Below are 26,472 nucleotides of genomic sequence, written 5' to 3'. Positions count from 1 at the left end.
ACCATTTCCTTCTCCTGTACATTAAGGCAAACAAAGCTTAAGTGACATGCCTAGGGTCACACAGCTACTAAGTAAGATTACCTCTCTTTAAAACTATGTATATCCTGTATGTATACAGTTGTTTATATGCCATCTCTCACATTAGAATGTGAGCTGTGTGAGAGCAGGACACATTTTTTTTCCCTTTCTTTATATCCCCAACACTTAGCACAGTGCCTGGTCCACTAGATTGCAAGCTCCTTGAAAACAGAGGCAGAGACTATTTTGGCCCTTTTTTGTATCTCCTTCACTTAACCCAGTGCTTGGCACATAGTAGATATTTACTAAATGCTTCCCGACTTTATTTGACAAAGGAGGTGTTTAACAAATGCTTGTTGACTGACTGAAACATCGTTATTTGTATCTCCAAGGATAAAAGGTACTATATCATTTTCTTAGCACAAACTTCCTTTTTTTTCCATTCCATTTACAGAGAATGTCAATAGTGATATAATCCAGCTCCTCCAAAAATACATCTTCTCATTGGTCACTTTGTATAGTGACCTTGTATGGATCCTATATTTAAAGAACTAACAGCTAAGTTAATGTTTATACTCTAAAACACTGTCCTTAATCTCTTTGAACCACTCAGCCACCATCATTGCAAAAGCAGAATGGTGCATCCTGTGATCATGGACCAGTTCATGTTTTTCTTTGTCTTATGAGTTGTCATGGTCAGAGAATTAACCATAATACAGCCCACCTCCAAGTAAGAAGCCTTTTCTTGATTAGATAGGATGGTCTCCCAAGGTAGACATAGTAGGCAGGGCCACGGCTCAAAGGCTTTCAAGAACGATAAAATCTCCCAGAGCTTAGTGTTTCATTGGTATTATCTTTGAGAGACCAAGGTAACTTTTATGCTAAGATGAGGCATCATTGGAGGACTTCCTGGTATAAATTTGATTCTGGTTTTGTATCACTAGCAGTGTGGGGTAGTGGAGGGGCAGATAGGGGGTGCAGTGGATAGAGTGTCAGCCCTGAAGTCAGGAGGACCTGAGTTCAAATCTGGCCTCAGAAACTTACTAACTAGGTGACCCTGGGTAAGTAACTTAAGCCAATTTGCCTCAGTTTCCTCATTTATAAAAATGAGCTGGAGAAGGAAATGACAAACTGCTGCAGTATCTTTGCCAAGAAACCCCAAATGGGGGAGTTGGATATGACTAATTGACTTAACAACAAAAACAAGTTGGGTAGTGGCATGGGTATTGGACATCCCCAGAAGGTGTTACATAGAAAGCATTTCTTTCAGAGAGCCCTAAGGATTTTTACATCCTTTAAATCATTTTGCTCACAGAACCTCCCCTGCAAGATAAGGTAAGGACAATGCTAGTATGCCCATTTGGTAGACAGAAACAGAAGCACAGAGAGGTCATATCCATTCTTTCTATGAGATGATATTGTCTCTCCAGGGAAGATAATCTCATTCCAAGTAGTAGAACTTTACATTAAGCAAATAAAAATACCTTCCACCAGTGCTTCCATCCATCACCTCACCAATCCCTCCCCTCCCCAACTCCCCAAAAAGTGGACTTCAATTGGAAACAAAGAAAAACAAATAGAGACATCAGTAAGATTTTGTCACCCATTTAAGACCATACTCAAATTGACTGATGGACTATAAATAATAAGTAACACTTAGTAATGGATATAGCATTAAATTGGGAGAGTGGGGTTCTGCAAGGGATGGGATAGGGGATAATATGAACTTTAATGTTTAAATTAATATCTTGAAGAAAAAAGCAAATAGCTCTGAGCACAACAAAATAGAAAGGTCCACAAACACAATAAAAATCTTCAAGGAAAAATTTAAATGGAATCAGATTTAATTTAGATAAATCTATAATAACTAGCTTGTAGGAAAGTTATTCCCATTTTCTGCAATGAAAAAAAAAAAGAATTTGCTTGGTATGTGCATCATTTTTATAAGCATCAACAACCAAGGAAGCACCTGGAAAACTTGTCTTTAGATTATGACTGTATCCCTGTGATCCCACCAACTTTAAGCTTTGGCCCCAAACAGTTGTTAGATGCCCGTCTATAACAACCAGCTTGAGGAAACAAATGATTGCCTGGGTGGTCTGATCTAGAGTGCTCAAGGCTGAGGAATCCACTGAGAAATCAGCAGTTCCATTTCTCTTTGATGCCTGGGGTTCAGAAGCAAACAGACCCAGGGGAGATAAGATCAGTGACTTCAATAGCCCAAACAAACCAGGGCAGATAAATCCCTCTGCTTCAAAAACAAAAACAAAGGTAAAATAGTTTCTAGGAAAAGGAGCCTGTGCATCAGATTGGAATGGGACAATCAAGACAAAATACGGCAAGAGTTAGATCCTAAACTCCTCCAGGGAAACAACGGCTGCTGGCTTTATGTACTCCAATGGTACCAAGAACTGTGATCTGCACACGTTAGATGCTCAGTGACGGCATGTTTAGCTAACAAAAATGAGTCAAAGCTTTTAAGATATGCTATTTAGCTATTTTTCAGAAGAAATTGCAATGAGATGATAAAATTGTCATTGGTATGTTCCAGCAAATGAAATTGTGTGTGTGTGTGTGTGTGTGTGTGTGTGTGCGTGCAGTAGTTCCACATATTTTGAATCAACACAGCTTGGCTATATGCAACTTGGGCTCATAACCCAGTCCAAATCAGGTGGCCAAGAGCTCAAAGGAAAGGAGTTTACAGTTAAAGTTACAAATTAGACCATGCTTAAAAACCATTTGTCTGCCTAATTTCAGGATAGATTTATTATGCTCTTGCACTGACGTTTTCATTGTTTGAAAAATTATCCATGTCTATCATTCCAATTTTAATTTCTCTCTTTCCCTCTATTCCAGAAACATTTATTAGGATAGTTTACCTTTTATTATTCTTTCACTGATAAAATTAAGTAAATCAGGGCCATAGATTTAGAGTAGGAAGGGAGCTTAGAGGTCACTTAGTCCAACTTCTTTATCTTCACATGAGGAATCAGAAGCCCAAAGAGGTCATGACTTGTTCTTTTATATTTTGCTAATGCTTTGACTAATAGTTTACAAAGTCCTTTTACATGCATCATCTTATTTGATCCTTCCAACAACCCTGTGATATAGATAGTAAAAGTATCATTATACTCAATAGGTGAAGAAACCTTGATAGAATGGTTGAGTGAATGTCCCTATGTTAGGCAACCTATAAGTAGAAAGCAGCTAATATAGATGGAAGAGATCCAGGATCAAAACCCAGGTCTTTTGACTCCAAGTTCAACATTTGTCTTCTGTTACACTGTACAGTCTGTCAATCAATCAAGACATATTTCAGTGGCCTTTCTATGTGTTTTCGATTCAAGGCAATGAACATCTAAACACTGAGACACTGCAGGGAAATGAGGCAGTGAGAGGTTGTGACAGGTTTATGGATGATAGACTAAGAGTTGGAAGTGGCCTTAGAAACACTTAAATCCCATCCTTTTCATATTACAAATGAGGAAACTGAGGCCCAAGGCGGGAAGCGACCTGCCCGTAGTACAAAACAGAAGCAAGGTCCTCTACCTTCCAATCCAGCCCTCTTTGCACTATTCTACAATTCAATATGTAGTTAAAATGTAATTTGAAAAGAAATGTTATTTGACTGGGTCAGTTTTTTTTAACTAGAAGCTAATATTTAATTAAATAATAATTCATAGGATTCTTTTTGTCAATTCTTTTCCTGATGTGTGAACTGAAACTGCTCACTTCAATTTCTTCAAGTTTGTCTTTTCAGTTCGTAGTTGTAATTTAAGTGACTTTGACACGTAAGTAGGCATTTTCCCTTGGTAAGGGAAGATGAATAAATAGCAACAAAGCATTATGAAAGTTGAGGGCTTCCATATACAGGCTGCAGCTTGGAAATTTAAATAATCAGCAACGAATTTTAGCTGTTAAACTGTTTCTTTATTTAAGTACCACCCAGGTCAGTTTTGTTTCCCCCCCCCCAAAAGTAAATCACTGTTAAGATCTTTTATTTTTATATCATCTACATTTCCCTATGTGCCAATCCCTCATTGCTGTACCAGAGAGCAATAAAGAATAAGAAGAAAAGAATAAAAATAAAGACTAAGAAGAAAAAATAATAAGGAAGAAGAAATCAACTAAAACAACACAAAAATGTCTCATACCTAAAATCCCCTATCTCTGCAAAAAAGCAGGGGGAAGGGACTTCTTATATCTCTTCTTCTTTGAACGAATGAATGAAAAAGCATGTAAAAAGAACTTATTGTGTGGAAAGGATGGTGCTAAGTACTGGAGATACAAATAGAAAATCAAGAAGCTCCCTGCTCTCAAGGAACTTAATAATGAGAGACGGCATATAAGGGGATTTTCAGCTTCAAGTAAGATGGAAAGATGCAAGGGTACATGGAATGTAGTACCAAAGTAGATAGTAAGGTATGTTGCCAAATGTCATTCAATCACCAAGAAATTCTATATAGGAGAGAGAGACACAGAGAGAGAGAGAGATCTAAATATTCGCAGTGTCAGGCTATTTTACAGTGCCAAGAACTTTGGAGGTGAGAACTTTCTTTTCTTAGTCTTCTATGTGGGATAACATGTAAGGTCATCTCTGATGAGCCAAGATTGCTTTTAAAGATGTTCCCTCCATTGGTAGAGTCATTAGATTTGTTCAGTAGCTAGCATCTTACCAAATCCCATATTCATCAATAATATTGGTCCATAGCTCATTCCTACTTTATCCTTCCCTGGTTTACATATTAGAATTATAGGTGTCTCATAAAACAGTTTGGTAAAGTTATTTCCGCCTCAATTTTTGAGAATAACTTTACAATTCAGTTGTAACTTAAAAAATCATTTGTTTATGTTGCTCTTGAAGCTCCCCACAATTCGCAGAATCGGTCCCCAGAGAAAGCTACCCCAGGTTCAAGGTAGTTTGAATGCAAAAACACAAAACAAAGCAAAACAACACAGTTCAAGGTTTCAACCAACATTTTGATCTTTAATGGTCAGTCACCATGCATAATTAGTTCAAAGTAAAATCTTTTAATGATATAGCATGGTAAGAAAAGAAACAATAAAGTATTTCTCCAACAAACCTGGGTCTCACTGCCCTCAAAACATACATATTATCAGGGCAGCTAGGTGGCCCTGGAGTCAGGAGGACCTGAGTTCAAATCCGGCCTCAGGCACATAACACTCACTAGCTGTGTGACTCTGGGCAAGTCACTTAAACCCAATTGCCTCACCAAAAAAAAAATTTTTTAATTAAAAAAAAAACAAAAAAACAAACCATACATATTATCAGAGGATAAAGTGGACACACAGAGAAAGTCACGTTTATAGAGAATATGTATGGCAAGGGTACATATATCAAAGAGTACACATGTGGCCAAGGATCATGGTGGAGGAGGTGGGAAACTCAAGCCCCTGATGTCATTGAGGTCTTCTGATGAAGTCATCACGATGTTTCTGCAAGACCTGCATCCTGGTGGTCTCCCATAAGCATGTGGTTTCTTCAGGATTCTGCACTCCTATCATATAGCCTAGAGGGGAAACTGTCCCACTGGACACTACTCATCTGAATGCATTGTCTCCAGCAGGAACTGCCAGTCCCAACCCTATTGGGCTCATTGTTGTAAAGTTTTTCTGTTTCCAGCTTTTGGCATCAGCTGAAATCCTTGGCTATAGAGGCACTTCTTCCTCAGGAGAAGATTGGGCTTTGACATGCTCTATTAGTTCAAAGCCAGAAACTTTTGAAGTAGTTTCCTTAGAAAAGCAAGTGCCTTAGCCATTACTCTGTGAAAGCCTTTCCTGAGGAAAGATCTAGGTTTTTTTCCCTTGCGACAGAGCCTGGTTTAAGCCCTTCAGAGTCGTAGCTAAGAGACTTTGTGCCTTTAAGGATGTTCTTATACTCTCCTAGAGCCTGAGTTCTATCAGCCCTTCACAGTTCTAGCATGCCCTAAGGGGTCTGAAGTATCTCTTCTCCATTGCTACCGGCTCAACCCCACCCTTCACTGACTATATTTCTTTCACTATTAAGTGCCAATGACTAACACTCCAGGTTTATTTAATCACATCATCAACTAGCTTTTATTTTATTTTAAAACTTTTTTAATTTCAATTCTAAATTCTTCCCTCTACCCCCTCCCCCACCAAAGAGATATTTACTTTGGAGATATAACAAAAACAAGATACAAATTTTCCCTAACACACGAGGAGTGTACTTTCCCCATTACTACTGCAGTCTTTATAGAGGAATTGCCTCAAACTTAGCTCAATTCCCATATAACTCTAGTCCCACCAAGTTCATATCCAAAGGCAGCATCACTGGCTGATGAGTTCTTGTCTCAGTTACCACTGAATTGAATCCTAAAAGTCACTCCTAGCTCCTTGGGGCATTGATGTTGTACTGACTACAAATCTGGAATCTGGAATACCAGGATACCAAGGTGATTTCCTAATGTTTTAAAACTCATAAGATCAATAAGATCAGTCTACTCTCTTTACTTAGAATGGGGGAGAAAAACTAAAACTAAAGCAGAGGCCAAGAACTAAGGCTCATTTCTTGGGGCCATATGTCCTCAGAGGGTTGTGATTTGTCCTTTGTTCTCACAGAGAACTGTGACATCAGGGAAATGATGATATGACTTGCAATTGACTTTGATTTGAGGGGGGGCTGGGCAAAGTCACTAGCCTCACTCTCTCCTCCAGAGCCATCTGGGTCCAATGGCCAGATACGGATCAGGTGACTGGAGATGGCCCAGGATGCAGTGGGAGACCTTGGCCCTTTTAAGCTAAGGTCTTTTGAAGTTCTCACTTTGAGTGAGGCAACATCCATTTAGTGAACAGGCCTCTTTTAGACATGAGTCAACGGATGGCCCCTTTAATCAAAAAACAAAAAAGGGTCTTCCCCTCCCTTAGAGGGAAGATGGCCTCAAGGCCCCTTCTAGTTCCCTTATAGTACCTACCTAAGATTTATATCAAACCTACTATGTGTCAGGCACTGTGCTAAATGCTTTACAGACATTATCTAATTTGATCCTCACAACAACTCTAGGAGGTAGATGTTATTATTAACCCACTTTTCAGTTGAGGAAATTGAGGCAAAGATTTGTTCAAAGACACACAGGTAGTAAATGTCTGAGGCCATATTTGAACTCAGGTCTTGCTGACTCTAGGCCTAGCATTCTATCCACTGCATCACCCAGCTATCTCCTGAGCTCCTAGCTGCTGCCTCTGATTGTTTTGTTTCTCACTTGGTATCTTAAGTCAATCAATGACATATTGTGACAGCAAAGCTGAAGAGGGGGAACAAAGCTTTTATGAAGATTTTTGGTTCTGTAGCCAATCAAAATAAGTCTCTCCTAACCACAGGACCATAACTAGTGAGAAAATGTGCCCGAGTCTTTCAAAGGTATTCCTGTTATATAATATTACAACTCTCCCAGAAGCAGGCTCCTCAGCCTCTCTGATGCATTCTGCTCATGAACCAGTCCCCATTATACATCCCCAAAAGGAGAGTCTTTGCCCAAGATACCCAGCTCCTAAATAACCAGTCAATATCCTCAATCATAAGACTGTCTTTTTTTTTTTTTGGTACTGATTCTTTGTGGGCAATCTGTTGTGAGTAAGCTCTCCAAAAGACTACCAATATAAATCTCTGAAAATCAGGCTATATCCTTCTTCTTCTGGGTAAAGACTATTCATCTGTCAACAATCAAAACACTCTAGCCTTCTGAAGAACCTCAGTTTCTCAACTTCAAGATGCTTATCCTCTCTTCTGTAGATAAATGGGAAGGGAAAATTAGCAGAGCTCAATGAAAATCCAAAGGGAAAGATCAAGGACTATCCTAGAGTCCTAGCCACATTCTGGGCCTTTCATATGTAGCGATAGTTAGTCAAAGCAAAAGGCTTTGAGCCCATTCTCACTTCTACAATGATTAAATTCCATAACTAATAATCATGTCCCATTCAATAAATTGTTTTTATGTTGTAGGAGTAAAATAGTTCTTAAAATACAGACTTTTAACTCTTTTTTTAATATCATGAGTAGCATTAAAAAAAAACTTTTAAGATTCTACTGCTAAATACTACTGAGATTGTTTTGTTTTGTTTTGTTAAATGAAGAAAGGCTCTATCACAAAAAAAGCCTGAAAACCACTAGTATAAATTGAAGCATCTTACCCACAAAGATAGAAATTGACCAAATACACTGTATTATAATGTGTAGGTATACATAATTTAGGATTATGGATGTTTCAAAAAACTAGTTTTGGAAACATTTTCATAAAAATAAGTTATTTTCCTTTTGTCTCCTATTCTTATGTCTGATGGGAGAAAAAATTTGGACCGCAAGGTGAAATACATTTATATTTTAGATTATTAAGGAAATAACCCCAGGACTTAAAGGTTATTGTAGCAGGAAACAGTGCAGTGGAACATTGTGGCTAACCTAGTCCTATCTTGCACAGCCTTGGAGAATTAGGATATGTAAATACCCAGATCTTGACCACAAGTCCCAGAGTCTGAAAAATGGGTCTGCTGCTAGTTAACCCTTGTGGGAAATAGCCGTTGTATATTACAATATCAGACATTTACATAACACTTTAAAATTTGTGTTATAAGACAGGAAAGACTCCATATAGAAGAAGATACCTGAGTTGAGCCTTGAAGGAAACTAGGAATTCTAATAGAAAAGGATGAGGAGAAAATGCATTCTAAGCATGAGGGTCAGCCAGCACAAAGGCACAGAAATGGAAGATTGGTGTGAGAAAAAATTGGAAGCCCTGTTTGGCTAGCATATGATGTAAGTAGAAAGGAATAATGTGTAATAAGCTTGGCTCATGTAAGAATGAATAATGGGTCAGTTGCTAATGAGCTCAAATTCTCCTCAGGTGAATAAATACTAATTGACCAGAGTATGCTGTAAGGATTTTTCCTCATTATTAAAGCTATCTAAGCTCTTAAGAGAAATCATTTTATGGTATAGTCAGGCAATGTAGAACAAAGGAATTTCCGAGTCCTTTCAAACCATAGTAAGGAACTACATCATTGGAATTTATTTCTTATGATGTCATCCATGGTGAAATTTAAGTCCAGGAAAGCATTCTATTTACCAGTTCTTTCTCTGCATGCAGATAGTGTCTCTCTTCGTAAGTCCTTTATTTGATGAAGAGTGAAGCCAGCAGAACCAAGAGAACATTGTATACGGTAACAGCAATATTGCCTTAAGAATGACTTCGAGTTTTTCTTGCTGCTTCCTCCCCACTCTGAAATTTAATTGGATTTATTAAAATTGCTTGAAACTCTGAAAGTATAAGAAGGGCAGAGACAAGAGGAGCAAGTGAAGAGAAATCTGAGGCAATAGGAAAGAAGGAATTGTGTTTCTTTTTCTAATTCTGCCTGCCTTAATTTTCTACTGGCTCCTGCATCTGTACTGCCCCTTCTTAAAAATCACTCATTGTAGGGGCAGGTAGGTGGTGCAATGGATAGAGCACTGGCCCTGAAGTCAGAAGGACCTGAGCTCAAATCCAGTCTCAGACCAAACACTTGACACTTAGTAGCTGTGTAACCCTGGGCAAGTCACTTAACCACAAATGCCTAAAAAGAAAAAAAAACTGCAAAAAAAAAAAAAGAATTACTCATTGTATGTTTGGAGGTGGGTGGGGAGGATACTGGGAATGAGACTGATTCAACTGTGAATAGTCCAAACAAGCCAGAGGAAGGGATAAAATCAAGCATCGAAGTTGTATGGAACACATGATACAACATAAGTTCCTAGAGGAGGGACTGTCTTTGTTGTTGTATTTGCATCCCTAGCACTTAATCATGATACTTGGTATATAGTAAAGCATTTAAGAAATGCCTTTTTGTTCATTCATTTGGTCATTTAAATGTATTTAAATATGTACTGGCTGCTATGGATGCAATATGATCCACAACATGAAAAGTGGTTTAGTCTGTCTGGAACAGGCCTATAGGGATAAGCCTTTTGCTTGATTCAACTGATTCCTTGTATACTTGGGGGTAAAATGATACAGTCTTGTGGCACCTTCCTTTCTCCAGCTATAAAAGGGAGAGATGAAGTCCCTAAACCTCCTTCACGGGGTCATATGTAAGGACAAACAAGGTAACAAATGTGAAAGCATTCTCACAATGGGCTCCATTGCCTTCCCTACTTAGGGCGGTTGTCTGCCTTTTAATACCTTCAGCAACTTGACTCTGCACCTACTCTACTTGGGCTGAAATCTTCACTGTTTCCTAACTAGACCATCCTCATGCCCTGCTCTTTTTCTCTCCAACTGTCAAAATTCTGCCTCTGCCTCAAGGCCCAGCTTATCTTCATCTTACTTTCATCATAAGGCCTTTCTTGTCTACACCAACCTTTAATGATAATTCCTCCCTTTCCCTGTACTGCCAAAGTATTTATAATCTGTGTCACAAAATGGAACGTTTATCAATCAATCCATCCACAAGCACTTGTTAAACACCTGCTACGTGCCAACTACTTAATTGTATACCATCTTTCACTATTTGCTCATTTTTCCAGTTGCATTACTCTTGTCTGAGGCTGACTAAATTGTAAGTTCCTTGATATCAGGGGCCATATTTTAGACTTCTATATCCCCCAGGGCACAGAGGAAAGGGATGAATCCAAAGCTGACAACCCAAAAATTCTTATTGATTGATTAACTAAATCATTTCGAGTGTACATTCAAAATTGAGGCACTGTTGTACTTGTGTGGCTTTAACTTCTAAGTTTCTAGTAATATTATTTCAGACTCTAAATATCTGTAGTATGTACTATGGTATTAAGTTCAAACAGCAAACTGATAAACTTCTTGTTATAAAAGATCAAACCAAAGATGCTTGTGGTCTAGACTGGCTTATTGAAGGAAGAAAAATTGGGCTAAAGATGTTTTGTTCAGTTGAACGATTGATTGATTTGTGAATTACCTAAAAATAGTTTGGCTCTTAGCATCTGCTGTCTCTTTATTCACCATTTTGTAGACATAGAAGAAAAGCCTTGCCTGGTGGGATGGAGGGCCATTTTGTATTTTTCTTTCTTTCATGGTTTGCCATGGCTATAGAATTCATCACCAAGTGGACTGACTACTGGTGATGAATCTCTTTGTATTTAACTAGGACCTGAAAATGTACTTAGAAGCAGTGCTTTGTGGCATGCTTTTGGTAAATAAAATTGATCAGTGAACCGAAAGGAGCATAACCTCTCACATGTGTGACTATGCCGCCAACAGAGATGTTCCTTTTAATTCTCAGATAACTTAAGACATGACACTGCCTAATGGGCATATCACAAGGGTTCAGTCTCTTCTCTGACCTGCATGCACCATGCTACAAAATGCCCCAGCCCTGCTTCCATATCAGTTTTTAAACCTCATGGCGACAGGAAACACAGAGGGTCATGGTAAAGAAGTTACCTGATCTTTGGACTAGACATGATGTATGACATTTCAGGAAAAAGCCACAATGAGACTCAGGGCTTCCAGCACAAACATAAATGGCTGTCACATAATGTTAGTCCCCTTTGCAGTAATGCTTCCTCAATGTACAGGTGAATGAAACTAAGTCAAAACTGCGGAGAAGTCTAACAAAGTCACCTGGAAGCAAGTTGTTTAAATAAAATGGCCAAGGTAGGATCATTTCTCCATTCCTGCAAAAGGAAGATGTCATCATTACGTTAATGAAAGACTATTCTTTAAACTCTTACTTTATCCTTTTTAGGTGCTATTAACTGAATTTTTTTCTGGCAACTATAACCTTATGATACCTTCTACAAAATGAATGAATGAATAAGGACTTTATTACATATTTAACTGTATATACAAGGCACTGTGCTAAATGTGGGGATGCAAGTGGAAAAGTAACATCACTTCTGCTCTCAAGGAGCTCACAACTGAAAGGAGATGACAACACATATGGAAGGTTTCAGCTGGATGGAAACATCCCATTGGTCATTAGGGTTCAACAGCAAAACAGATACAAATGCTTCTTTCATGTCATTGTTTAGTGTAGCTATTCTGGGACTCTTGGTTTCAGGGTCTGGGCTATTCCCATAAAGAGCTGAGGAGAGATAGCTGTCAAGGTGGTGGTAGCAGTTGGACCTGTCTGGAATATACTGCCTCCCATTTCTCCTCCAGGGTGCCCTGCTGCATCAGCTAGTCTGACTAATGCCTGCCCTTGTGTGACACTTCATTAATTGGCAGATAGCGGGTGTGTCTGGCTCCCTCTCAGCAGTTAATTGCTTCCCTAGATGATGACTTGGAGAGCTGGGCTGAAAGCAGGAATGATGGTCTAGACTCTAGGGTTCTGTCACTCCAAGGGCTTCTATGCCTACTTGCCTCTTAGAGGGTGTTGGTCAGTAGTTACTGCTGCTGGCTAAGAGGAAGGTGGACCCCCTCTTTGCAATTATTTTTCTCCTCTCAGTGATGGCTGGGGGAGTTGATCTGGAAGCTAGTGCGATGGTTGGAGGCAGGAGGTGGGGATGGCAAGGGTGGAGTGCAATGCTGTTCTTAAGGCTCCTGAGTTTAGGATTCTAGGCTGTCCCCCTGGATTATCAGATCTTCAGGATCTGAAGACAGATGATGATCAAAGGGATAGCAGTGGTTAGACTTGCCTAGCATATGCTAACACCTTCGGGTGTCTCCCTCAGGGTCCCTTGCTACTTCATCTAGGCTGACTTGTCTATCCTCTGTGTGGCAATTGGTAGGGATGACCAGCCCCAATCTACAAAGGACTGGCTTCCCTAGATTATGAAGAACTGGGCTAGAAGCAGGAATGGTGCTCTAGGGGTATTGCCACTCCCACGGCTACTCAGCCTCTCCTGTACAAAAGACAAACATTTCCACATTGTTCCATTTTGCTTTACTTAAAATGGTTTTGTTTCTCCTTGTTTGTTTTTAAAAGAAGATTTGTGTGTTTATTGTTCATGTTCCAGGATTGAATTGAGGCAAGGAGGAAAACATCTTTCCATCTCTAACACTATCTCTGTCACCCGCAGCAAGTCACTTAATTGCTTCGGGCCCCAGTTTCCTGATCTGCAAAATGGAGGGGTTGAATTCAATGACTTAGCAGGTCCCTTCCAGCTCTAAAAGCATGTGAACACGAGAGAAATAAGTAGATACAGAAAGTTTTGTAAAATACTGGAAACAGAAGGGGACACCAACAAGCAGGATAGTGCTGAAACTACCACCTTAAATTTGAATTATATCACAACAAAAAAGCTGTGTGTAGTAGAAAAAAAAAAGGGAGCAGGAAGAGACTTGTTTCTGGATTGAAATACTGCCACCCAAAAACACGTGCCACTATAGTTGCTTACTTCTCAGTAGTTGCAGATTTTGATGAGTACTTTTCTTTATCATCCAATGTTAAAGACTCTAATGACGCGGTTTAACATACAAATTATTCTCATCCTTCAAAGCCCCATACAAATCCTTTTGTCTTTATTTGCTTATTTATTAGCGATCTATTGAGTACTCATAATACGCAGAGTCCTAGACTAGGCATCGTGGGAGATAGAGAGAAGAAGGATATATGTTATCTGACCTCAAGGAAGTTACAGTACAGAGGAGAAAAGAAATGTTCACGATTAAGAGAGGAAGAAAGATAGGTACGGAGAAAGAATAATGAGAGTTCAAAGGGGGGAAAGATCCATTCTGACTGGAGAAATCAAAAAGGACTCATGAAGGAGTTGGCGTTTTAGTTAGGTCTTAAATAAAATTCAGCTGGAAGCAGTGATGGAGAGGAAATGAGCAAAGATATGATGGTACCACAAGTTACCTGTTGGGGGAGAGGATTTGATTGGAGTATAGGCCATATAAAAGGGAATAACATGAGAGAAAACAGGTAGCTAGGTGGAGCAGTGGCTAAAGTGGAGCAGTGGCTAAAGTGCAGGCTCTGGAGTCAGAAGGACCTGAGTTCAAATGTGGCCTCAGACACTTATAGCTGGGTGACCCTGGACAAGTCATTTAACCCAGTTTCCTCATTTGTAAAATGAAGTAGAGAAGGAAATGGCAAACAACTCCAGTATTTCAGGCAAGAAAACCCCAAATGAGGTCACGAAGAGTCAGATACAACTGACAGAACAATCACAACAAATTCAGAAAGAAGTCCAGAATCAGATTGTAGTTTGTCCTTCATTGTTGAAGAGGACCATGACATCAGGAAGGAGATGTCATGAGTTGCAAGTGAATTGGATTTAAGTGAGGGAGGGCTGTGCAAAGCCACCAGCCTCACTCTCTCCTCCAGAGCCATCTGGGTCCAATGGCAAGATACAGATCAAGATGACTGGAGATGGCCCAAGATGCAGTGGGATACCTTGGCCTTTTTGAGCTAAGGTCTCTCCCAAGTCTCAGTTTGTCTGAGGAAACACTCATTCAGTGATTAAGATTAGGTAAAAAGGAGGCAAAAAATGGTTTCTTTTACCTGGTCAAAAAAATAAAATCAATCTGAGAGGGGAAGACCTTCAGAGTTTCTGGCCAAAACAGAAAAAAAAAATGTTATTTATCCTCACTCTGAGCCATCAGAATCCAAACAATGACCAAGTGAAGCTTAGGTTGGGACCTATTCTTGGCCAATCAGTGAGAGCCAGAGTGATTTGGGTTTAAGGCATGGCCCTTAAAAAGGAAATCTAGGCCATAAATTCCAAGATATATTGCTTTATTTCAGTGATCAAAATTTGTACTCCTTTGGGCAGATCACCCATAGATAAAGGTATGATTCCCTTTGTGGACTGTGGGAGAGGAAAAAGAGAAGGGAAGGAAGGAAGGAAGGAAGGAAGGAAGGAAGGAAGGAAGGAAGGAAGGAAGGAAGGAAGGAAGGAAGGAAGGAAGGAAGGAAGGAAGGAAAGAAGGAAGGAAGGAAGGAAGGAAGGAAGGAAGGAAGGAAGGAAGGAAGGAAGGAAGGAAGGAAGGAAGGAAGGAAGGAAGGAAGGAAGGAAGGAAGAAGCAAGCTGCCTTACCCAACTGGAACTGGCCAGTTGGGTCCCCAGTGAGGGAGCTACTACTACTCACAGGTTATTGTGGAGGGCCTTGAATACCAAGCCAAGAAGTTTAGATTTTATTTAATAGACTAGAGGAATTATTGAAGATTTTTAAGCATGAGAATAACATGCCCACAGCTATGCATCAGAAAGTTTAACCTAACAGAAGCATGGATTGGAGGAAGAAGAGACTATAAGTGGGAAGCCATGTTGGGAGGCTATTACAAATAATCCAGATGAGCAGTAATGAAGGCCTGAACAAGCATGGTGACATTAGAAATGGAAGACAGGGGAAAGCTGTTCAAGTTATAAGAAAATAAAATGTAAATCCAATGTAAGCAAATGGTGAGTTGGATAATATGGAAAACTACAAAGCCAGCTCAAAAAGATGAGGCTATTAATGCAAAGAAGGTCTAGATGACTTTGGCCCTGTTGCTACTAGCCTTGCAGAGTGGTTGCCTCACTTGCGTGGAGTGCATTAACCTCTTCTGACCACTAGGGTTCAAAGTGCCCCATAAGGGGTAATTTATTAAACGGACCCTAATTTCATGCTAATGCACCTCCCAAAAGTCACTTCTCTATTCTATGATTAGGCCTGGGATTTGAGGAAAGCTGTCATCCTCTTTGTCTGTAATGTTAATGATGGAGGTACAGCAAGCGAGAAGTTAATCCAGTCTATCAACATTGGACAGCTATATATCTCTTCCAGATAGACATTAATACCTACAAAGATAGGGCAACATCAGTTTCTGGTAGATGAAGTGTAAACAAAGTGAAGTACTCCTGGTTAACTGGCAATCAAAACAGAGGGATCTTGTATTTTGTATCTTTCACTAAAAACATTCTAATTTATTTTAAACATTAACACAATTTACATTTTTTTTAATTAAGAAGGTTCTTGCCAGACTCTGTTTTCATGTCTCATGCACTTTTTTCCTGTGTTTCCTGGAAAAACTTTGTTCATATTATGAAATTTTTTCAACCTATGATCTACTTTTCTTCCTGCTTGATTGCTTTGCGCAAAATACCACTGACATGTTACTTTCCTTACCAACTTCATCAAAGAGAGCTGCATGGCATCTTGCTTAACCATTTGGCATCACGGATTATGTCAAAAATGCTTTGGGATGAAAGGTGTTTGCTAATTAGCAGGGCCAGCAGAGGGAGTACACAAGTATTATTACAAAAACATAACAAAACAAACAAAAAATACTCCCCAAAAAACAAAATCAGATTATTTTTTAAATAGCCCTTTAGAATTTTTAGCTACTTAAACCATAGAGATAAATCCAAATAGAAGAAAATACTGGTGGATAGTATAAAAGATTATGACCTAAAATAGAAAGAACTGAGTTCTAATCTTTTGAGCCTGAGTCAGACATAATTTTCTACCAACATAGACAATCCCTCTGTGCAAGTTCTCAGACTGTAAAATGAAGATGACAGTAATTAGCACTGGAATGAGAGCAGCTAAGGGGGTAAGATACTTTGAGATCCTAAAGGAAAAAAATATTTTAAGCAAAGGATATGAATTAGTATCCCTTAAGAGAAAGTGATCGAATAAACTATTGCTACTTCTGATGAATCTGCTTTACTTCTCAGTTTGGGCCCCAAGAGGGAAATTCTGTACAGTCCGTTCAAATACCCTGAGAACATGGCTCCACCCCAACCCAGAAGGTTCAATCAGAGTGAATTAGAATAATGATACTGGAAGGCAGTATGTGACTAAATTGACACATGTCATCTCCCATGATAAAGTATAAGCTACTTGAGGGCAGGGACTGTTTTACTTTTGTCTTTTTATTTCCAGTGACTGATGCAATGCCTGGAATATAGTAGGTACTGAAATGCTTGCTAACTGACAAAAATGACTGATTTTAAAGAAGGGCTTTCTATCAGAAATAAATTACCTACCTTATTTGTACTTCCGTCTTGCCCTTTGCCAATAAATCTTATATTAATTTCCATTTGAACAAAATCACACGTTACCAGTTCATTTTTTTTTCCAGAATAACTTGCCAAGTGGAATTAGTCATACCTGCCATTCAAGGGTTTCTCCTCAATGAAATGTTATCAGTGCTATCCTTTAGGGAGTAAAGTGTGCATCCTAAGTTGAGAAATCCAGAAACAGCCATATCATGGGCCCACAGCCACTCTTGCCCAAAGTAACTTTTGAAAAAATAGCAAGAAAACTCAAGTCAGGCTTCATGCTCTGTATAGGCAGCTAGTACATTTTTTTAAGGTTTTGTTACTTCAAATTGAGTCTAAGCTTGAAGCTGGTACAGTTTCTCTAAAAGTTTACAGGAAAAAGAGTTTGTAAAAGAAATCTTCAGCTCTGCTTTCTCCAGTAGATGTCACTTTCTGTACATAGGATATCAGGATATATAAGATACACAAATTCCTTAAAAATACAAACCAGTGAGGGGAGGAAAAGAAAAATTTTTTATGACAGCTATAGGTAATGATTTCTAATCTATCACTTATATTTTCCATTTTTAAAGCCACAAAAGCAACAGAAACATCAAAATGAATGTTAGTAATTGAAAATACTTATGCATTTATGTGTATTCTTCACAACAGCCACAAGCATAGCTGGGTTTCTTGCAAATGCTACACAGACATTTCTAATGTTGTAGCATCCCCAATCACAATATAAAATTAACTTGCCAAGAAAAAAAGTACAAGTATAGACTACAAGATCATAAGCAATCATTAAAAAGTAAATGCATATTTCTCTGGTGCCTAATTCACTAAGGCTGAGCTCACCTCACCTATTACTGGTTCATGGCTTATTATTACCTCTGGATCCAGGCTGTCTTTGACATGGTTCTGCTAGTTTAATGTGACTGATGGAGGAAAAAAGGCAACTCCACAAAATCTTATTTCTTTGAATCACAGAATAGTAGTATTTTTTAAAAGCGGGAGAAAGGTGATGGTAAAAAAAAAAAAGGAAAAGGAGAAAGAGGAATAAAAAAATAAAGGAAGGGGAAAGGAAGGGAAGGGAGGAAAAAAATGACAAGGCTTAATAATGTATTTTATAGTATCCACATGTCCAAGAATGAAAATCACATGATGGAAGAATATTAATGGCTAGGATTAGATTAATTCTCCCTAAAATACTTTCCAAAAAAAAATGTGTCTTGCATTTCTAAACATAAGCCTCATTATGCTGTCCCATTTGTATTCTAACCAAGTTGATTTTTGTATTTGAATTGTTTTAATAGATGACTCTGAAATGACAAAGGAGAGCGTGTTTTTGTTTTCTATTGATCCAATCAAGATTTTGCTTGTAGCTACTACAACTCGAAATAATAGGAAAGGCTACAGAGGCTTTTTAAAATGTTGATGTCTAGGTCACATCTGATTCAGTCGTTGTATTGACAAGTGTGATTTGATAATTGCCAAATTAAGAAAAAGGGAAAATTAGTTAAACAGCTACTTTTATTTTTAGCTGCTTCTACAATAGCTAGAAAGTTTGGTGGCAAATCAAGATGGGATGCCAGAGCATATACTCCATAAGGAAGCAAATTGGCATGAGGCATTTACCAAACGAAATGGCTTCGTCATCAAAATAAGCAATGTCCAAAATGGTTTCCTTGGATTTAAAATATTTTGTGCCAATAGCAAACTCCAATGGCCTGGTTCTTATCCGAGAGGAAGACTTTGTGACATGTTAACTGGAATGCTCTCCTACATTCTTGTGTGTATTTGGTTAAAATGAAGAGATTATAGGGGTTAGGGTAATAAAGAGATTTAGAGGCTTTCTCCTTCAGGCTACTAGCTCAACTCTGTTTTAGGCTGAAGAGATTTAAAATCACTGCTGTGTCATCTGCTTCAGAGTAGTCAACTTTGACTGATCTGAGATTGGCTCTACTTCAAAATCCAAAACTGATATCAATTTTATTTGTTCCTGTTCCCATCAAATCCCACTTCAAAAGAAAAGAACTGAATATGGACACAGGAGTCAGTCCACATGATGAGATAGAGTGGGCAGGGCCAAATATAACACAGGCAATCCAACAAATGTTGATGGTTAATATTATTCACCATCGTCATCGTCCTCATCTATAACATACCATCTCCTTCCTCTGCTCCTTTTCACAGGCCTGCAGTGGACTTCCAACTGAGTTCCACCTCAAAGAATCCCCAGCTTTGTTCCACAGTTAGCTCTAGCTCTGTCTTTTAAATGAAGTCCCAGTTATCAGCACTACCTTCGCCACCCTGCAAAATTGTATACATATATATGTGTATATGTGTGTATATATATATATATATGTATATATATGATAGATATATACATACATACACACACATACATATCTTTACTATTTCACATATACTTCATACATAAATATTGTCTCCTCTGATGTGACATAGGCTTCTTTCAGGCATGGACATTTTCCTAATTGTCAAGCACATAGATCCAATTGTTGTTGTCGTTTGTCCTTCGTTCTCAAAGAGGACGGTAACATCAGGGAGGTGATGCCATGACATGCAAATGAATTGGATTTCAGTGAGGCAGGACCACGCAAAGTCATCAGCCTCACTTTCTCCTTCAGAGCCATCTGGGTCCAGTGGCCAGATATAGATCAGGAGGACTGGAGATGGCCCAGGATGCAGTAGGAGACCTTGGCTTTTTCAAGTTGAGGTCTTTAACAGGTCTCATTTTGACTGAGGCAACATATTCAGTGATTAAGGTTTAATAAGAAGTGAGGCAGGAAATGGCCTCTTTACTTAGTCAAAAAAAATTTATCTGGGAGGAGAAGACCTTCAGAGTTTCTGGACGAAACAGAAACAACAGAAGGCATTTACTAAATGCTTGTGGTTTGATCATAAGTAAAAGTACTCAGATCCTAGAATTAGTTTAAAGGACATATGTTATTTCCTTATTCTTTAGAAACAAGACAAATTCTCATATCCACACACTTTTCATCTAGGCAAAATGGCCCATTCAATGTTCTTCACAGTCAATGTTCCCTCCCCTGTCTCCTGCATTTCTCATAGGGTATTCTTTCATTCCCTGAATGCACTTCCTTCACACTTCCATCTTTTAAAATCTGTTGTTTCCTTCAAAACTCAACTCAAATCTCCCACATGAAGTCTTTCCCAATTCCTGATTTCTAGTGCCTCCTATCCCCATAATTCCCTTGTACTGTATTTGTATGTGCACATATTGTCTCCCTTTATAGAATATAAATTCCTTGAATGTAGAGTTGTTGTTACCATTCAGTCATGTCTGACTCTTTGTGACCCCGTGAACCACAGCACAACAGGCCTTTCTATCCTCCACTATCTCTCTAAGTCTGTCCAGGTTCATGTTCATTGTTTCTATGTGAACACAGGGGCTTTTTCATTTTATCCCTGGCATCTACTACAATTCCAGGCACACAGTAGGAACTAAATAAATACTTGTCAATTGATTAATTTATTGATTCTACCACAGAGGAAAATATTCAGATTTTGTTTTTTAATTTTTTATATATAAAATTTATGTAAAAATTTCTTTTTATTTTTTTCTCCATTGTAACAGGAATCTCAATCTTACCTCCAATTAACTTCTATCTCTGCATTTCACACCAACTCATAGGGCCTAGACTAACTGATCTTTTAAACTCACCTCCAGACCTCTTATTGAATCTGTGCATGGGATTAATTTTACATTTAGAACTTTTTTGGACAAACCTATCAAGAGTGACATTTATGATTTTCTTTTGAGACTGTTTGGTGAAGATTGAATACATTATAAAAAATTGGGGTGTCCTGAACTCACATATGCCATCAATATGTGTGTTATTGAATTCTGCCTCAAAGTCATAAAGAAGTATTCTAGGCCTGAGCTCAAAAACAGGAAAATGGGACACTTGAGGCATCAGTTGATAGAAATATGCCTGGGAACACTGATGGATTGATTACCTAATGGCAAGTGAGACAAGTGTGACAACAGATTTGGGAATAAAATTACCACCTCCATAAAAAAAAACACAAATAATACTAATGATTAATTTATAAATATAGCTAAAACTAAATTTGAAGGCTTCAAAGGTGTTTCAAATTAACACTAGAACTTTGAACATTTGTATAATAAACCCTGTCACAATATCACATATACATAATCACCAAATATTTTCAGGAAATATTTCAGATCCTTAGGCTTCAGTAGATATGGTCCAAACAACAAACTATTAAATTTATTTTAGCTACTCACAATATCTTAGCTGTAAATAGCTCGTGTGCTATTTTTTTAGGGATTATTTGTTAAAAAGATAACTCCATATTTATTTCAATGTCACTTGTCAGCTCCACAGCAACTATGTAAAAATTTTGAATTTTCTTTTTTTGATTTAATTTATTTTTGTTACATTTCAAATTCTGAACTGTCTCCTTCCCTCCTTCCCTTCTTATTCCACACTAGAGAAGGCCACCATTTGACAGAGATTTATAAATATATGCAAAACTATACCATGCATGCTTCTGTTTGTCAGTTCTTTCTCTGGAGGTGGATAGCATCTTCCTTCACAGGTCCTTTGTAGTTGTTTGAAGTATTTGTAATACTCAGAATAATTTGGTTGTTCACAATATTGCTACTACTGTATACAACATTCTCTTAGTTCTGTTGGTTTCACTCTTTATTATTTCATTTCAGTCTTTCCATGTTTTTTCTAAAACCAACCTGCTCATCATTTCTCACAGCAGAGTGATATTCCATCACCATTATATACCACAACTTGTTCAGCCATTCCTCAATTGATGGGCATCCCCTCAGTTTCCAGTTCTTTGCTACCACAAAGAGTTGTCTGAATATCTTTCCACGTTCTTCATTTAAAAACAAAGCCAGGCTCATTCCTTCATTTTAATCCTTCCACTCTTCACCAAAATTATTTTAGGGAGTCTGGGGAAGGGCTTTCTGGGTCTATGATTTCATTAGTGTAGGGAGGCAAAATTGTTACTAAACATAGTGAGTCACAGAATAGAATTTTAGAGCAGGAAGGGACAGTAGAGACTATTTGGTTCACCTTCTTCATCTTTTTTTTTTAGGCAATTGGGGTTAAGTGACTTGCCCAGGGTCACACAGCTAGCAAGTGTCAAGTGTTTGGTCTGAGGTCAAATTTGAACTCAGGTCCTCCTGACTTCAGGGCCAGTGCTCTATCCACTGTGCCACCTAGCTGCCACTATCTCCTTCATCTTACAGAAGAGAAACCTGGCTCACATCTACTTGAAGTGTAATTAGTACCTTCACTCATTTTATTGTCCAGTCAAATTGGCTCTCTTGCTATTCCTCAAACACAACATTCCTCATCCTGATTTCATACCCTTGCATGAAGTGCCAGATTTGAACTAAGAAAAGAACTGGGCAATATACTGTTGGTGGAACTGTGAACTTGATCTTGGAGAGCAATCTGAAAGTATGCCCAAAGAATTATAAAACTGCATATACCCTTTGACCTGGCAATAGGGTCAAGAAAAAAGGAAAAGAATCTATGTGCCCTAAAATATTCATGGCAGCTCTCTTTGTGGTGGCAAAGATCTGGAAACTGAAAGGATACCCATCAACTGGGGAATGACTGAACAAGTTGTGGTATATGATTGTGATGAAATATTACTGTACTATAAGAAATGATGAGCAGGTTGGAAAGACTTTCATGAAATAATGAAGAGTAAAATGAGCAGAACCAAGAGAACATTGTATACAGTAACAGCAATATTGTCCAAAGAATAATTGTGAACAACCAAGTTTTCTGAGTATTATAAATACTCAAATCAACTACAAAGGACCTATGAAGGAAGACAGTATCTACCTTTAGAGAAAGAACTGATAAATAGAAGTATGCATAGTACAATTTTATACATATTTATAAAATCTGTGTCAAATGGTGGCCTTCTCTAAAATGAGGTGGGGAGGAAGGGAGCTAGAAGAAAGAAAAGAACTGAGTTCAAATTTTGTCTCTGACATATATCAATTGTGTGATCAAGGGCCACTTATCATCAGTAAATTTTATTTTCATTTGTCAAATTGGGATAATGATACTTTGTGTGGTAGGCTACACAAAAATGTTATGAAAATCAAGTAAGATAAAGCACATAACATATTTTGTTAACTTTAATATACTATTCAATCATAAGTTATTATTAATAGAACTAATTTGGGAGGAGGAAAGATTCAGGAAAGAAAGATTCCCCCAGAATTGTTGATCTATGAGAAGCCCTGCCAGTAGAAATCATTAAGTCAAATGTTATGGATTAAATACTTAAAAGAAAGCCTCCCACTGTGAGTCTCAGCTTCCTCATCTGTAAAATGAAGAAGGTGGATTAAATCACTTGTAAGATCCTTTCCTGAATATTCTAGGACTCCTTGAATGAAGCATTTTAACACATCACAGAAATAAATAATATAAGAAAGGAATAACAAAAGTTTTTGCTAAAAAAGCTAATTGCTTTGGGATGAGTGGGTAATAGGAAAATTCTGGCTGGGTATACCTTGGAGACAAAGCCACTTGTAGCCACCTGATTATTCAATCAGAACCAGTGTAGCAAGTCAGAAGGCAGATTTTGCATAGAAAAGGCCATAAAAATTCTAGAGCCATTTGTTTTGCCAGGGAGCTCATTAGGATACACAAGGGGTATAAAAGAAGAAAATAGGGAGGGAGGAAATAGAGTAGCATAGGGAGTAGAGTCTGGCCTTAGAGTCAGGGAGGCCTGGGTTCATAGCTTGTCTCTCACTAATACCATCTGTGTGACAGTGGGCAAGTTACTTACTTTCATAGTGCCCAGGGCAAATCTGTAAGGCTACTTTATATATAGTGTTGGTGACCTGCATCAGAGAAGAGAGTTTCGATGCTGGGAGTACTCCATCCTGATGAAAGCACAAGTCTGATGAAAAAAAAAAAGAATAAGTAACCTACTATCTTCTTACAGGCTAACATACAGAATTGGAGAAAAAACAAAATTATCTCCTTCCAAACATCCCACATCTGGATTTCTCTCCTCCAGATGTGACACAGGCTAATTGTTAACTTCATTCATCAGGGTGGCTGTTTTAAAAACCCAGCCCAGCAGAAAGATGTAGATTAATTTTCTGAAAGGACCTCAAATCCCTCAGCCGCTTCCAAATTTAGTGCTATTGTTTGGTTTTGGCGTCAACGTTATTTCCACAGTGACGTCACTTGCTTCATCAATCATTCTGCACGACTGGCAAGGATACAATGAAGAGGCTCACAGAGCGTGGTGGCTGAAAGCCCTCGTTTATAACTTGCAGATAAGTCACCCAAATGTGCACATCTAAGAAAAAGTAATTGGAACCATTTCTGCTCTAAGTGAAAGACCTGGACCAGTTAGCAATTTGTTGAGGGTCAGCAGTATTTTAAGTTCCTCCATTTCAAATATTAAACAACATCTAAAAAAAAATGGCACTGAGACAAAAGAGCCAAAATGTAATTAATAACCAGTGACTTGTTGGGAAAAAAATGAAAAGAAACTTTGATTTAAATAGTTGTGCTACCCATCTTTTACAGCCCTGCTCTCTTCCAGACTTACTCTAGCAATTTATTCTTATACCTGTAATTCATCTGAAGCCAGCTCCTTCTGAGGAAATTCATTGAAAGAGTGCTTGTGGTCCAACGGAAGTGATTTTACAGTGGCTCTCTGATTAGAAGCTTAGTCACCTACAAAAGTCACCAACATTTGGTGATTGTTTTCATCTTAGAAAGTGACTATATAGGAATCATTGAATATTGACTTTTTCTAGAATAGCAAGCAAGGCCAATTCAGAGATGGGACAGCAAAAAGGAGACAAACTCTATCTTTGGTGGGGAGAAACCAGACTGCTCATTTTCTCCCCAGCAAGTCTCCAAATACATGCTGAATTGCAGAAATATAATAAGAAAAAAAGGGAGTATTTATGTGTCTTCCTTTTTCATCAGATACACAGTATTTTTTTCTCCTATCTCACTAAAATTGTAACTGCAATTTACAAGTATATGCACAATCAAATTGCTATTGATTTAACGATGCATTTCTTTGATGTCCCTTGCCTTAACCTCATTTATAAAGCTGCTTTACATTATTCCAAACTGTCAATGATTTGTGACTCATGAATATTCAGATCTAATTTGTACTTACCTTTTTTACACGTATGCTTACTTGCAATATGTCTCTACATTTGCCTTTTAGTTTTGTATTTATTTGTAGATTGTTTTATTAAAATAATACAGATGTAAACGCATACTGACTCTGGTTCAACACAGGTTCCATTGATAGTTGACTCCTTCCTTGATCCTAGGGCATAGCCTCAATACTTAGAAAATGTCATCTTTTTTGCTAATGCTTTCCCAATAACTAAACAAGGATCTTCCTCCCATCAGTTTTTTTTTTGGGGGGGTGATTTTAGTAATCATACCGCATGACAGGGTGAGTCATATTTAGTTGAATGTCACCTGTGTGGGGGGTGGAGGAAGAGTCAATCATTTTATACCCCAACTTCAGGAGAAAAAAAGAGAAATGGATTGTTTTCAGTACAAAAACAAAAAAGTTTCTGCAAAACTGAACCCCTCACGTCAGTGTAGATCAACTTTTCCACTTAATTTTGTGGAATGCAAAAAATGAAACCTAATCCTCTCAAGCACTAAAAAACAAAAACAAAAACCTCTTTAGATGTCTTTCAGATGATAATGGTTACAAAAGATACTCAGAACAGTATGAATTGCAGATATGTCACCAGTGATTGAAGCCTGAAAACAACAGATCAAGGAGGTACCTGTCCATGGAGAAAGGTAAATTTCTACTTGCAAAACCTGTTCAGGAGCAAAGGGAAAGTGACTTGAGAAAATAAGGAAAAGAAACATTGTGGATGATTTCACAATGGTATTTTTTTAAAATTAATCTATTATAATTAATCTATTACAATTTTTAAAACCCTGGAAGGAAGAAGGGGAAAAAAAGAAGAAAGAGAGAAAGAGAAAAAGGAAGGAAGGAAGGAAGGAAGGAAGGAAGGAAGGAAGGAAGGAAGGAAGGAAGGAAGAAAGGAAGGAAGGAAGGAAAAGAGAGAGAAAGAGAGGGGGAGGGAGGGAAAGAGGGAGGGAAAAGGGAGGAAGGAAGGAAGAACAAAAGAAAGAATGAAAGGAAGGAAGGAAAGAAGGTAAGAAGGAAGGAAGAACAAAAAGAATGAAAGAAAGGAAAGAGGAAAAAGCAGGAAGAAAAAAGAATGAAGGAAGGAAGAAAGAAAGGAAGGAATGGAGAGCGAAAGAGAGGAAGATGGAGGGAAGGAGGGAGGGGAGGAAGGAAAAAAGGTAGGAAGGAAGGAAGAATAAAAAAAGAATGAAAAGAAGGAAGAACAAAAGAAAGAATGAAAGGAGGAAAGGGAGAGAGAAACAGAGGGGGTGAGGAAAGGAGGGAGGGAAGGAAAGAAGGTAGGAAGGAAAGAAGAACAAAAGAAAGAATGAAAGGAAGAAAAAGCAAAAAGAAAAGGGGAA

General features: G+C 38.2%; 1 protein-coding gene across 5 annotated transcripts in view; it reads right to left on the bottom strand.

Annotated features, from left to right (window-relative positions):
- Window positions 1-26,472, bottom strand: part of LOC144456327 (uncharacterized) — a 59,739-nt gene that overhangs the window by 1,973 nt on the left and 31,294 nt on the right. For 2 of the 5 annotated variants that reach the window (XR_013485396.1, XM_078151320.1), the window contains exon 2: window positions 23,762-23,875. Coding sequence is in view for 1 of the 5 variants with exons in the window: in XM_078151320.1 (XP_078007446.1) it covers window positions 23,762-23,875 (114 nt within the window). In the remaining 4 variants the exon portion in view is untranslated. Of the gene's footprint in view, window positions 1-11,447; window positions 11,681-17,051; window positions 17,177-23,761; window positions 23,876-24,559; window positions 24,667-26,472 lie in introns of those variants that run through there. The other 3 variants (XR_013485395.1, XR_013485397.1, XR_013485398.1) reach the window with 3 other exon arrangements.

The sequence above is a fragment of the Phascolarctos cinereus genome, unplaced genomic scaffold (genome assembly GCF_003287225.1).
Source record: "Phascolarctos cinereus isolate Bilbo 61053 unplaced genomic scaffold, phaCin_HiC Scaffold_3;HRSCAF=262, whole genome shotgun sequence".
Lineage (NCBI taxonomy): Eukaryota > Metazoa > Chordata > Mammalia > Diprotodontia > Phascolarctidae > Phascolarctos > Phascolarctos cinereus.
Note: the sequence above shows the minus strand (reverse complement) of the source record. Positions and strands in the feature narration are given on the sequence as shown.